At 48.9% G+C, this 14,890-nt stretch overlaps 1 protein-coding gene across 1 annotated transcript in view; it reads right to left on the bottom strand.

Annotated features, from left to right (window-relative positions):
• The window catches only part of CACNA1G (calcium voltage-gated channel subunit alpha1 G), a gene marked incomplete at both ends in the record, with an annotated part of 100,482 nt that overhangs the window by 17,466 nt on the left and 68,126 nt on the right, over positions 1-14,890 (bottom strand). The window contains 7 exons of the mRNA XM_079544415.1: positions 232-365; positions 1,179-1,288; positions 2,509-2,660; positions 7,987-8,037; positions 10,730-10,943; positions 11,410-11,499; positions 12,108-12,233. Coding sequence (XP_079400541.1) covers positions 232-365; positions 1,179-1,288; positions 2,509-2,660; positions 7,987-8,037; positions 10,730-10,943; positions 11,410-11,499; positions 12,108-12,233 — 877 coding nt within the window. The remainder of the gene's footprint in view (positions 1-231; positions 366-1,178; positions 1,289-2,508; positions 2,661-7,986; positions 8,038-10,729; positions 10,944-11,409; positions 11,500-12,107; positions 12,234-14,890) is intronic.

The following is a 14,890-nucleotide window of genomic DNA, read 5'->3' as shown; positions in this document are numbered from 1 at the left end:
CTTTCAGCTGCAAGTTCCCTTAAGATAGAAACACACGGTCAGTCGGCTCAGCTCTTTGGCTCCTCACAACTATTTTCCTCCATTGTTCTGTTATTTGTTTACAGACTGCCGATGCCAGAGCTATGCACATTGTGATGAGGATGTGCCCCGCCACTGTTTCCCAACACTTAACTCTCTCCTGGAGGGGACCCTGCACCTCAATACAAGCAAATTCTGCTTAATTTGTCTCACCTCGAGCAATCCTGAGAACCCTCATGATTCGGATAATAGTGGGGTTAATTGGGAGCGAAGCATTCACCTCAATCTCTTCCAAAGTGATACCCATGATAGACAGCAGCACAATTGCCAGATCTAATTGGTTCCATCTGGAGACAACACAAAATGAAGTTTAACATCTACTAAGAAGCTGGCAACAGGAGGCAGCTTGTTTCACACGAATTCCAGGCATTTCAATGGTTCTCACACTCAAATGAATCTGAGCATTTTTCTAGGGTATTATACAAAAGCAGTTATGTTATGAAATCATTATAATTAACACAGCTTGTTATAAAATCAGCCAATGGCCAACGATGCTCTTGGCTGAAGGGAATGAGAAACAAAGCAGTTCTGCACCCAGAGGCTGTGGAACTGAGGGGCGATGCTGGAGCTGCTGACGGCCCCTGCTTTGCAGCACACGGGGCTCGCTGTGGGCTTGCATGGGAGGAGCAGCCTGTCCTTGTAGCATGACCTGCTCTGGGCGTAAAACAAGCCCTGAGGGGTTATGAGAGGGGAAATTTGAGAAAGATGTCATTCTGCACGCTGCTCAGCATCTGCGTGAAAAGAGGTCCTTTCCCTCCTCGGTTTCTGCTCAGGAGCAGATTTTCTCTCTCAGGACAATCTGTTCTCATTCACCCAGCCCTCCTGGTTCTGCAGGCACACTGCTGGTGTCAGGAGGAGATCTGCTGCCCAGCACTGCCTTGCTGTCCGTTTGTCTGCCCACCACACGGATGCACGTCACACACCTCCTCATGCACACTCCTCTCTCCAGCCCCCACCCCAGCCCAGTTCCAACCACCACACTGAGAAGCTTTCCCTCGTGTCACACGGCTAACACCAGGAGGGTCACCGGGCTCTAAAACCCCGACCTTGGGCAGCTGTGTCCTGCAGCCCCCAGGCAGCCAAGCTGCAGCCTGTGTTACCTGTCTTGGAAGAAGCGACGGAACCCGAAGGCAACGAGCTTGGAAACAGACTCCAGGACAAAGATAACGGTGAAGATGTAATTGCAAATCTTCAGGGCTTCGTCGAGAACCTGTGGTGAGGACAGAGCACAGAAGTTAGGTGCCAGCTCTGTGCCAGCAAGCCTGCCTTCACCGTGTTCCAGCAGAGCTGCTGAGTCCCTAACAGGACAAAAGGCTCAGCAGGATGACAAATGTCCCACCAAGATCATCTGCTCCAACCATCAACCCACTCTCATCATCTGCAAGCACACCAGAGTGGTCCTATGGCCATGGTCCAGCCCCCTGTGCTGTCATCCCACAGCACACCAACCTCAGGGTCATTACGCAGATGCTGCATACCAGAGGCTTAGAGACAAGATATGATTTTCCTAAAGAAAATTAAAAACAAAAACCTGCCCAGCACAGTTATGATACAAGAGAAATCATGGTTGCAGAGCAGCAGTGAGATGCAACGCCCTCACGAGATTCCAGCGCAGGCTCTGCAGCCAAAAGCATTGCTCATCACCAACCGACTGAATCACACAGGAGCTGTCGGGGCTGTTTGAAGGTGACCCAAACAGAAGAAATAAACTGGGCTTGTGCCTTTCCACTTTTTGGCTCCTTTATGATAGGCTGGAGGATATTTTTCCCTGTATTTAATGTTTTTGTTTTTTTAAACATTAAGTATTCAAACCCTGTGTAGTTTTAGAGAATATTTCCTCCTATTGTGTGCTGTATTTATTTGTTCTGAAAGTAGCTAATAAAAATAAGTACAAGTTATATGGCAAAAGCACCTATTTCCATCTCCTTCTTACGCACAAGAGGCTTGATGGCCCAAGACAGGCTGTTTTTATTTCCAGATTATGACCCAAACCCAGAACTGAGCACACTAATACATTAAAATGTATTTTAAGGACCAGCATAGAACCCAGTGCCTGTGAAAATTAAGCCCTATGGGACTTTGGGAGAAACTTTGCAAAGCAGAAAGCTTTCATAAATGCAATTTGTTTTCCCCTTTTTCTCCTTTTTTTTTTTTTTTTTTTTGGTGCAAACATTCGATCAAACAGAGGGTTTTAATAATGATCCTTTGTAGCTAATGAAACAAATGCTCTCCCAGCCCAACTGCCAGAGCAGTCACCTCGCACCTAACCAGAGGGCAGAGGTGCAACAGGCCCCATCCGTACGGATGGATACGGCCTGAAGGCAGGGACAGGATGGACACGTCCAGCCCAGGGACGGGCATGGTGAGCAGGGCCCCAGACCAAAGAGCAGAAGCGCCCTGAATCGCGTCCACCAGCCACAGCACACTGACCTTGGGCTGCTGGTAGTGCTCCATGGCCATGGTGATCACGTTGAGGCCGATGACGCCGGTGATGAACAAATCCAGGTAATGGCTGGTGCACATCTGGTGGATCAGGAAGCGGAAGCGGGAGTAATCCGAATAGTAGGGCTTGCACTGTGCTTCTGCAGCGGGAGGAGAGCCGAGAGCACGGCGAGTCACTCCTCTGTGCCTCCATGCAGCCAACGCACCCTCACCTCCCACGCTGACAAACTCTAGATTGATTACAGCAACATGCTGTCGTCTTCCTCCCCTCCCTCCCCCTCTGCTGCCACGTTACCACCTTTAATGCACAGCAGGGCTCCTGTCAGCTTACATCCATTAAACACCTTCAGCGGGACATGCGCTATACTCAGCCTTACGGCATCAGGGATGAGGTGAGCTGGGATCATTGTGCTGAGGAGTGTTCTCACCATTGGGAAATTTCAATTAAGTTTAAATTAAGCCGACAATTTTTGTTGCTGCTGAGCTTAGAAAGTCCCCAAAGCATCCAAAAGCCCAATTAGCAGTCAGATGCCAGGGACAGATTTTAGTACCAGTGGCTTAGAAATAAAGGGCGTTCAGTTAGCGGTGGGCTTTGAAAGAGAAGTAATTTGGTCCTATTATGTTCTTTGCAGTAAACTGCGGAGAGAATGAAATTCAACACTTGGGCTGCCAGAGCCGTGAAGAACGGTCCATAAAAATACCACGGGAAACTGATCAGCCAGCCTCAGCCGTTAGGAAATAACGGCTCTCCGTTTTATACCAGATTTCCGAGGCACAGATTTCGCTGTACAACTCATTCCCAGGTCAGGCTGCCTCAGAACGACACGTGCTCTTAGACCCCAAATGTTCCCACGGATAAACTCATTTACTCACCTAATCTCTAATGAGGAAATGCCAAGGCTGAGTATATCATTCAGTACCATTTTCAAGGAGGCATTATAATGCAGATTGAAGTGGAAAGGACTGTCTTGAATATGTCAGAGTGTAATATTACTCTACTAATTAGATGATCAACCGGTTACGAAAATCGTTGAGCTGTAAGAATTACACGGCTTGATATTTTCTGCTCATGTACAGCCTGATGCATTACACCGAGCAGAAAGTTGGGCAGAACGGAGCTGTGAAGGCCGGGCTTCAGCTGCCCTCGGGGAAGACTAATTTTAGAAGATTAAGTTTTGCCTGGAAATAGAATTCGCTTTGTCAATAGTCAGAGGCATTGCAATCAAAGCCATAGGCTGCATGGCTTTGTGCACTCCCTGCTTCACAACAGGATCCTGAAAATCAGAGTTGCTTTGGTTTTTCCATAGAGACAGGCTTTTCCCCTACAGCCCGGGCACCAGAGAGACAAACCAGCGAGAGGCTTTATTCTGTAGGGGTTTGGAATGTCCTCAGAGCAGTCACATTGAAGGCAGCGTTAACATTCCCTTTCTGCCCTGCAACACTTGGGTGCTTGAGGTGATCTGTGCTGGAGAGCTAAAGCACAATGTTGATGGAAAGGCCTGCACGATGAATTTCCACGCTGCACCTACTGAGTGCTTATAAAGAAGCAGAGCAGCAGCTGCTGACTCACTCATAAGCCTATGTCAGATATCTTGGAATCTGCATAAATCTCCATAAAGTCAAGATATCTCGATCACATTATGCTAAGTTATGAGTAGCAAATTAACTAAAATGTTTGAATACAATTAAGTCAGGAACAGGACCTATTTTTATGAACCAACTTATCATCTCAGTAAGAAACACCATCGTAATTGGATCATTTCTCTACATTTATGTCTAATTCACATTCAAAAAGAAAAAATGTCAGGGTTTCTGCCTTTTCTTGCAGTGGATTTACTTATGAATAATCACACTAGAATTCATATTTTTTTTCAGCTTTGATTGACAGGTAATTCCAAATCCTACAGAATAGCACCGCACCGTTAGAACAGAGAGAGGATTTAGAGAGAGGCTGTAAACCATCCCCTGCGCAGGGATCTGCACCTGGATGAGCTGCTGTGTGACCTTATAAGCAGGGTTGCTAATTGCTCGTCTACCTCCCCCCTCCCTGCAGCACCAAGGCTCTGCCTCGCCTTTCCCAGCACATCCTCAGGGTTTCCACAGCCCAACGTCTCCGGGTGCCGCCTTAGAAAACCGCTGTTGGTAAACACTTTGTCCTTCACCATTAACTTCACGAGGAGGGGATTTGTCAACCCTGTTTATAAATCAGACCAGCGCTCATCGCACCGTGCTCTGCATGCTGGCCATGCAAATCAGTGCAGCACTGAGATCACCTGGTGATGAACCAGCACACCCACAGCATGCTGCCCGACACACAGCACTGTGCCTAGGGAGGCAGGGAGCTCCTGCTGTCGTCTGAGTGCCACTTCTATAGGAGCAGAGCGTTTCTGCACACCCATCGGGTGGTACTGGTGCGTAATTATCCAGTGCAAAGCCCCTGCCCCCTACTGCACAGTGTTCTTTGGAATTATTGCAGTAAAGATCTAAACAATACCAACATCTTGGGAAATACAGACATCTGTTAAACTCCAGGTGGTGAACTTCACAACTAACACAACACCACATTACTGTACTGTTACAATACACTGTGTCAAGAACAACAAGAGCTCTGGGTTAGTCTCGGTTATCATTGAAAGGTTAACTGGCTTCCCGGCACACGTGGTGTTAAAGAAACGAGGAGAGCAAATGAACAAAAGAAAGAATGGGCAGAATGAGAGAAAATGGGAAAATACAGCAAAAGCCCACTACGAAACATCAGGCTGGTAAACAGGATGTAAATCAAGCTGCTTCACCGTGGCTGCAGGCCAGGAGCGGGGGCGAGGGAGCTGCCTCAGCTGGAGATGAGCTCCTCTGGACACAAGCAGCTCAGGCCGCAGGTCCCGAGCAGTTTCCTCCTAGCCCAGGTAGGAAGGTGATCTGGCAGAGGGAGATGGTGGTCCTGGGAGCCCACCTGCTTCTCCCCCCCCAGAGACGGGCTCTGTAGGGCTGCAGCAGTTGGGTCGATGCCTGGCACAGCAGAACCAGCCTTCAGCTTATCACTGTTACGAGTCCTTCACTCAGGCTGTTTCCCAAGCAGGGTTTCCCTGCTCCTCCCTGCAGCACCACATGGGATGGGGAGCACAGGCAACGCCTGCCAATGGCTGGGAGCAGAATGCTGCAGCCTTCCTGGAGCATCCGAGCATCTCACTGTGCTCTGGCCTCAGTTCCCCCCAGCCCACTGCCTAAGGCAATGCTACTGATGAACCCCGCTGCACCCCCCACCCCGCAGTGCCCCGCTGCAGGAGGTGGGATGCAGAAGGGCCTGGGGGACAGCCCTGGGGGCACTGTGCAGATACGACAGCCCCATAACTGCAGGCCCTCCCTGGCTGCAGGACAGCTGGTGTCACCGCTGGCGCAGGGCTGCTGCCTCCCAATATTGCCCTGTCAAGAGAGAAATTGCTGCTTTCCCCAAAGTGCCTTTGCAGCCAGAGCTGTGTGGGCACAGGAAATTGGAATTCACGAGAGTGGGACAATTTCATTACAGTCTCCTCTGGCTTTTCCCTTCTTCTCTAATAAGGGAATTAACTCCTTCACAGGTTTGGGTATATCTGGAGGACAGCAGCAAGCCGTGAGCAATGAGCCTGTGACGCAGCTGGATTTACAAACTGTATCAGGAATATTATTAGGTTAAAAAGTAGTTTGCACTGAAGGAACTTTTTGCTTTTTCTATTTATACAGAGCATTTTACTTGGCTTTTATTGTACTGAATGGATTTATATTAAAAAAAAAAAAAAAGAAATAAAAAGCAAAATAGAAAATAAATTATTTCCACTGTGAAGTTTCCAGTTGTGACAGAATGCAGACTGATGAGAAAATAAAAGGAAAACTATAAAACTGTAACATCCCAGTGAGCACCAGCACACAGCACTCCATCTTATCTTCACACCAAGAGGAAGGCAGTCCCTCGGGAACCACCCATGTGTGTGGGTCTGAGGCTCCCATCTGCGGCATCCCCTGAGCCATGGGAGGACCAACCCTCACCCACCACCACCCCACGGGGACCAGCTGGCAGCCCCACATTCTCTGAGATGAGACCCAATGGAAAGGCAACGCAGGGCAACACAGAGCACAGCTTGAGTCTGCATGGGATAATGGAGGGGACTGGAATGAGTTCAATGCCTTAAAAAGAAAATAAAATAACGTAAACCAGGCTCGATGCAACTGTGCACGAGCAGAAGAGGCATCACAACCAACCAAACAACAAACAGCCCCACGCACAGGGGGACCCCAGCACTGAGCGAGGTCTGGCAGCCCAGCACCGCAGAGAGAACAGGGCCTGCCAAGGAGGGCGAGAATGAAAGCACAGAAATAAAAACACCGGGAATGGCAGCGGGAAGGGATCGATCAAAGCATGTTGTGGTAACTTCCACCGCAGCCCCAGAAATACAAAGGTGGGACTCCCTGCTCCACAGCTGTCCTCCATGCCCAAAGCCAACAGCCCTCACCTTGCAGCTGTTACTCAATCCGTGCGCTGTGCAATGTCTGACAGGTGGGTGGATTTTTCACAGGTGAGAGTTTTAACGGCACAGTTTTCCCAGGATATTATTTCTGTTGAAAATTATAGCTATATTTGTTTCTACATTGGCGCCTCCTTAATTATTCAGGCTAATATTTGTGAGCTACAAATTAAACAAAACACTTGGCTGATCAAAGCTTCTTCTGACAATAAAAGGAGACAGACTTATGGCAGGGCACAGCCTGAGTCCTGCAGAGGGCACAAGGCAGCATCTTTATTCTTTTTAACCCAGGAGATGCCCTGTGGATGGAGCAGCTCTCAATCAGTGAGAAGAACTCATAGGTTTGGTAGAACTACAGATAATCCCCACATCATAGCATCACGCGATTGGGTTGGAAGGGACCTTAAAGATCATCTCCTCCCAGCCCTGCTGGAGGTCAGCGTGGGGAAGATCCTGGATCTCATCCTGCTGAGTACTGTGCCTCCCCGTGTGGAGCAAGGGTGGAGAAAGAACGAAATGCTACCCCTACGTGGCCCTGCCTGCCTTCAGAGACACTCCTGCAAATCACTCACACTCCTCAGCCTGTGGTTGGAAAGCCAGAGTAAAAAATCAAAGATCCTTTTCACAGTCCAGTCATTATTCTCTGAACTAAAAAAAAACAAAAACAAAAAACACAAAGAAAAGCTATGAGAAGTCTGACAGCGTTCAACGAAAGCCAGAAGAAAAAAAATAAATAAAAAAAAAGATGACTGAAAAACATAAGATGACCATTGGATAAATTAAGGGTTGGCAAGTGTGAGTCCTGAGGCAGGCCAGCAGACCTGCAGTCAGAACAAGAGCCGTGTGCCGCGAGGGAAGCGCCGAGCCTTGCACCACACACAGGTTTAGTGGGATGCCTCCGAGCAGCGCGGCCAGAGTTAGTTACACAGCACTGCCATTCACAGGACACAACGCCACAGCTGCCCAGTACCTGGCACCGCGCTGGCTGTGCTCTCCATTAACACATCATCCAGCATTAGATCTAAAAGAACGAAACGGCATTAATCATCCGGCAGGACACGCAGCGATCCCCTTCCCCGTCAGAGGCTCCTGCGGCTCTGCATTGCCTCCGTTCAGTATCTCCTGGCGGATCCTCTCCTTGCATCTCAGGGAGGGCAGCTCGGGTATTGGGGCTCATGGGGAAAAGCGAAGGGCTCCCGTGCTTTTCCCGTGGTGGGAGCCCAGGAGAACGCCCTGGCTTGGTGATGAGGAGGAGGCAGTCCTGAAGGACAGAGTGGGTACCTGAGGTAGGGCACACATCCTGCTGGGCCAGCGCCTGGCAGCGGCCACTGCATTGCCTACACCTCACCAAACCGGGGTCCCACACACTTCTCTGCTTTGCAGATGTCAGACTGGGGAAGTGCGTTTGAAAAGTCTATGAAGAAAAACAACTGTTAGATGGGCTACATCTGGCTGCATGAAAAACAGACATCTGTGGGCAGGTGTGGGCGCTGGGGGACGCTCAGAATGCCCTGCCAGGAGCCCCCATGCAGCTGTTGGTACCGTCCCTAACTTGGCATCGCCTGCAAGCTCCCACCATGCAGGATGAAGCAATGGTATCTGTTGGCTCCTAAGGCAAAGCTGGACAAGGTTGTTTAAAGTCAATGTTTGGCTGAACGCAAATGGGGAAAACTGTTCCAAAGAGATTTGGAGGGCTTCAGACTTTGCTCTTTAAAGGTTTTTATGGCAATTGGATTCTCAGCAATATTTGATCTTCAATAAAGCAGCTCTTATTGCCTCTTTAATTAGACATTTCATAGGACTGAATGAATAACTGTATCTCCAAGAACATTTTGTGATTCCTTCCCACTAGGAAACTGCCCAGACTTACATCTTCTCATCATCTAGTTCCTCTAGCGTTATAAATAAGGTCATCAGTAGTAACTAAACATCTATTTTCCTTCTATGCCTGCCTTCCAGAACTGTGACTTTAAACAGGGATCTTTCTATTCGGTGTTTAAAAGCATTTTCTACCATCAGCCTGAAATTGCGTTTGGGAAATTGTGCTGACCGAAAGAGGCTCCCAGGCAGCACCAGCTCCTTCCACTGCACTGCACTCAGCTGAGAGCAGCCTGAAGTGCTTGCAGGGTAAGGCGATTGCAGATAACTGGCACTGAAAAAAACAAAAAAGGCTGATAGTCACAACTCACCTAAAGAAAGAAAAATGTGCTTACCCATCCCGAGCATCAGGGCTCACTGAATGCTCCAAAAGGAGGGATCTCCAGGTAGAGAACCTTTCCCCATAGCAGCCAGCCCTTAAATGAAGCTCAGAGAGGGGCGGAACCTTCTGGTCACACAGGTGAACTGTTTTCAGCTGTGCTCCCAGGGCTGCCTGTGTCCCTTCTCCAGGTGCTCCATCATGGGCTCAATCAGGCTGTTACTCACTAATTCCCATTCAGTAGTCTCTGCTGCTCCCAAGGGAAGCCTCCATCTTCCCACTGAGCATCAAGGGAGACAGGCTCCTGGCACAAAGCAAACCCTGATGCCCAGAGGCTGCTATGATAATGCTCTTGGTTACAAAACCTGGGAAGGTAATGTGACCTAAAGACAAGGGAAAGTGCTGCATAAGTGCTGAATGGAGAGAGGCTGAGAGAGGATGATTGTGCTACGTGGCTGAGCAACCTGCCACAGCTATTAAATGGCTCCTAGATCATTAAAAAAAAAAAATAAAACTGACTTATTATCACCAGCTTTCAGAACAAGTGTTTGATCAAACAGTCTCTGAAACAGTACTGAAGTCTGTTGAAGATAGAGATGTGAGAAGGGACGTAGAGAGAAGCAAAGACAGACTGGGGGGAGTGAGGCCATGGACACAAAGGGCGAGGAGGAACCTTTGGGCAGAGGAGACCATGTGAGAAGAGTACATCGGACTTTGGCCCCTGGCTGACTTATTCCTTAATTTTTGAACTAAAATATAAAAAAAACAAAACAACACCCAAAGACAAAGATAGAAGACCATTGACAGAGTGGAGGCTGAGCACCTTTCCCTTTCAAAGCCTCCTCTAGAAGGTCTGCAGGTGTGCACACAGAGCTCGGGGCTCAGTTCACTTTGCATCACTGCCATTTTGCCTCCTCAGTTACTCTCCTCCCCGCTTTTGTTTTCTAATCTGTATTTCTCAAGCAAATGCTTTGATATGTGTTTCTCTGAGGGGTTTTTAAGCATTACTAGAACGAGATGTCTCCATTATTTTATTACACTCTTGAATAGCAGTGGTGCTACCATGCCAATAAATAATCCTGCTTGATAAATGGGACAGGTGGCATCACTGTGGCATTACAAGGCTGTAATAAACCAAATAGTGAATCCAGTTATCAGCAGCAGTGCTCATGACTTGGAAGATGGACGGTGCCATCCGGCACTGCGGATCTTTGCAGTTGTCACTATTTGTGTAACACTGAGCGCTGCCATCCAAGAGGCTCCAGGTCTGGTTATCATTACTTTTTAAATTTAAATAACCTCCAATGGGAAGGTCGTTGCAAATCACGCAGTGATTGAAAAGGCTTCCGTGTCTCCTTGCTCAGCCTAAAATCACACTACTTCCTTCATGCAAATTTCATAGCTGGACATGCTTTTAGGAGAAGAATGATCACCAGACACGAGGCAGGGAGGGGAGGGAGAGGGGACTGTGTGGAAAGTCAAGCAGGACTCAGAAAGATGTGGAAAGACTACCGACCAGCCATCTGTTTCTCCTTACTCCTTCTCTTTTTCTCCAGCCGGCGAAGCCTCTTCTCCTCCCTCCTCTTGGCTTCTTCTTCCTCCTGGTGCTGCCGACACTTGTGGAAGTTCTCCACCACGACCCCCACGAACATGTTGAGCACGAAGAAGGCCACGATGAGCAGGAAGGAGATAAAGTAGAGGAGCATCCACGGGTTGTAGTTCATGACTGGCTGCAAAGGGGATGGAAGGCAAATGTCAACGAAACCTCAAAACAAAAGGAGCGAATAGTTACAGCTGCTACGTCCGAAATCTGGACAGTGGGTGACCCTCTGTGGCAGGGCAGTGCACTCTGCTCCCTGTGACCACAGCCTTCTGAGCTGGTTCAGCAGAGCAGTCCCAAATCACAAAGTGCGCTCAGAACCACGTCTGATCTGCCAGCAGCATCCCCTGCAGCCATCGTTGCCCTCACTGAAAACCCAGACCCACGCTGAGCTATTCTTTTCTCCCAGAATGCTCTAAATTCCAACCTTCTCTCTTCAGCAAGGGCCATTCATCTGCTATGGCCTTATTACACCAGCAGCGTGGAAAAATCTGTAGGGAAAAGGCTGGCTTCAAGCCCAGGGCTCCTCGCTGTGCTCCCTCCTGACGCATTGCCCTTTTGTTCTAGCCGCATTTCTGGCTCCTTACAGCTCATACCTGCTGGTCAACTCCCACTGCATCCAGGCCGTCGTACATGATATCCACCCAGCCATCCTTGGAGGCCAGCACGAAGAGAGACATCAGGGCCTAGAAAAACGCAGAGAAGAGTTGCAAGGAGTTGCAGCAGAGATTTTTCACTTGTAACACTTTACTCCTCTTAGCACTTTCCTGTCTGCAGATTGCCATTAGCTGGCTGATAATGGGGCACTTTGATGCCCAAGGTTTCTCCTGGCAGCAAAAACCCATCAGTGTCAGAACATGGTTCAGCAACGAGTGCTAATTCGGAAACCACAAAGCTGAACACAAAGCAGCTTCGTTTCCACCCTCCAGGTCTCTACTGCTCCCTGCTAATTAGTCCTCACCATGCAGCTAAAATAAGGCAGTGTTGCAGAGATGGTTGCATGTGTCCGGCTCTATTAGACAAGCTCTTCTGCAAGATATATTTGGTTTGTTATGTAGCAGTGAAGCAATTAAGTACTCCACAAAGCCACACGTGCTTGTTCTGTTCTGAAAAGAAGTGTGTGGCTGCTTGGAAACACCACCTTTGGGATTTACAGAGACAGAATGCTGTGTGTGAACTGAATATTTACTGTGACTGGCAGTGCCCTGTAAGAAAATCCCATGGGATAATAATGCACAGGTTTTAAGTCAAGAAGGTAAAGGAGCAAAGAAGCAGATTACCGTGCTATTAATACCTGGCCGAGATTATCAAAATTATACTTGTGCCGGACCCATTTGTAGCTTGCTTCTGCACAATCCGATTTATTTGTGATGTTTCTGGTGTCCTCCCCCTGGCAGATAAAAAACTTGCCTTTGAAAAGCTGCAAAACACACAAAGAGGAGAGGAAAGGTAATGGCTCAGACCACAGGATTTCTCAGCAGAGGATGGATATTTCTCACAGGGAATTCTGCACAGCCCATGCAGCCAGATGAGTCGAGGGAAATCGCCGCGTTCGTGTGGGCTATGGACCGAGCAGCCTGCCTGATCCGTGCCTAATGAGCAAACGATGAGCATCATTTCACACCATTCTGGGCACCCACGCGGGGGCATTTGGAGCTTCGGTTCGGCGCCCTGAGAGCTGCCTGCAGCCCTTTGCTGCCAGGCTCGTTGCTGGGGCACGCGGGTTGGCTCTGTGACACAGCGAGCAGCGCTGGCAGTGCCGGGCAATGCGCTGTGACCGAGCCGTGTCAGCTGAGCGCAGGTGGCGCTCGGAGGCACAGCCATGAGCCGTGCTGCTGCTGGGGAGAAGGGACACACTGCAGGACAGCTGAGGTGCTGCAGCTGGGCTCTGCTGTGTGCTGGGCTGGCTGCGCTCCGCCTCGGGTCTGAATGCTGTTCTCCAACTACCGCTGCGCTCTGAAAATATTCCTCATGTGAGGCGTCAGCCTGGTGCCGGATACCTGACCCTGACCTTCCTTCCTTTGGTGTAAAGCAGGAGAGATGCAGCTCCTGGGAAGCAAACTCCTGATCTACAAACGCCCGAGGAACAGCAGCCTCCCTGCACGTAACTGCAGGCAGTGGCAGGGGATGAGGACTGCTTCAGACATGATTGATGCCGGTGGAACGGAGGGGCTCGCAGCCAGCCATGCAGCCAGGTTGCTTATTTGCTGACAGAAGCTGCTGTTTCGGGGAGAGCTGGCAACCTGCTCCTTAAAACACCACCTGGGTATACAGAGAAATGATGCTGATGGGTTTTGATCTGCTGTCGTAGATAAATATCAGTAGAAATAATAGCAAACAAGATAAACCCACACATTACTCCATGGGTTTCCTTCAGGAACCCGCAGCAGCAGCAGGACGTTCTCTAGGCACACAAAGGTAATCGCCATCCAACGCAACCATAAAACTCTTGGATGTAAGAAGAGTATTCCCTGATCTTCCCGTGGAGAAACACTATCATGCGTAAGGCAGACAAGGGAGATATAGCTTGCACAGATCAGAAAGTTTTAATTAAGCAGGAAGGTAAACAACTGTTCTAATATATCGTCCATAAATACAATCTCTCCTGGAGCCGGACCGTAATGCCCGTCAGGTGGGAGCAGTAACACAGCTCCTAACTGGGTTTGGAAATGCAGAGCCTGATTTGTAAGAATGCTGCTTGCTGGTGGTGCGTCAGTCGGAGCTCCAGCTTCCAGCACTGCCAGAAGGGAAAGGCCGGGGGTTTGGCAGTCTGCTGCTCGTGTCTGATTAATCACCATCCACACGTGGATGAGCACCACGACAGAACCAGTCTGGCTAAGAGGAGACGCCGTTAGAAGCTCCCAAGTCTGAACTGCCATCGCATAAAGCTCTATCAGCTGTACTTTGATCTCCTTCACACGGGAAAACCAACTGTAACTTGGAGGGATCATCTTTTTATAGAAATAGTACGGCCCTCATCTCACCCCTAATTACACATCAACATTAACCGAGAACTTTGCTTCCCGAATACAAGATCAGCCTTACTCACATCTACCCCTGAAGCACATCGATAGTCACGACAATTTAACAGAAGACAGCGAGTCACAGGGGAAGCAATCACAATTAGTAGGGAGGAAATCCAAAGGGCGCACTGCAGGTTTTGTTGGTTGGCATCAATTTTCCCATGCCTGAGTTTTGTACCGTTTTACAGGATGTGCTTAGCTTTCTGAATCACCTCAGCACAAGGGATGGAGGCAGTTAGCTGTGACAGAGCCAATCCAGCTGCCCATGGTTATGGATGGCACAATTCTCTCCTGTTTATTTCCAATGCCGTATTCATTATTTATACAGCACATTAGTAAAAAACATTGCATAAGACACTATTCTGAAACAAAGCAAAGCAGAGCTGCTTCCCAAAGCTGGCTGCAACAGGGCAAGTAAACTTCAGAGAGAAATCAGTGTTATGTCAGAATATTTGTGTGAAACAATCTCTTCTTCTCAGGTAATGAGAAATCAATTAAAGAGGAAACTCTCCCACTTTTTCCCCTGGGTTTCTGCATTGCTCGGACTGAGGATATTGCTAGCAGTGCCAGCAGGAATCAGGCTTGGAAATCTCTGCTTCTGCAAGCCCTCAGTTATACAAACTGTCAGAATCTGAATGAATCTCCAGGTCAGGGTCCCTCTGGAGTTTACACACCAGCGATTTCAGCCTTGAAAGCTTCTATTTCCCCATTGCTTTAAACCTAGAAGGAAGGCGGAGGGGAGATGTCCCCATGTTATCTCACAGACTGAACAGGAATGGGATTTAAGTTTCCCTGAGCTGAGGTTTGCTGGCAGTACATGTCATGCTTCAGGCCTCACTCTACTGTGGTGTGGCCAGGGGAAGAAAGAAAGTGGAGAAATGGTTTGATTTATGTCCTGCTGCAGGCGGAGCCGAAGTCCTTGTGGTGGGGAAGCGATGAAGAAAGCCCGTTCTGTGCCTTTCAGGGGGTCATCGTGGCTTTCGTACCACTGCATGCAATAGGAAAGCTTCAACACATCAAGTGGCACACAGCCACGACTGAACTTCGGAAATAA

Source organism: Tetrao urogallus (genome assembly GCF_951394365.1).
Source record: "Tetrao urogallus genome assembly, chromosome: 18".
NCBI lineage: Eukaryota > Metazoa > Chordata > Aves > Galliformes > Phasianidae > Tetrao > Tetrao urogallus.
The sequence above is the reverse complement of the archived record's forward strand: the minus strand, read 5'-3'. Positions and strand labels throughout refer to the sequence as shown.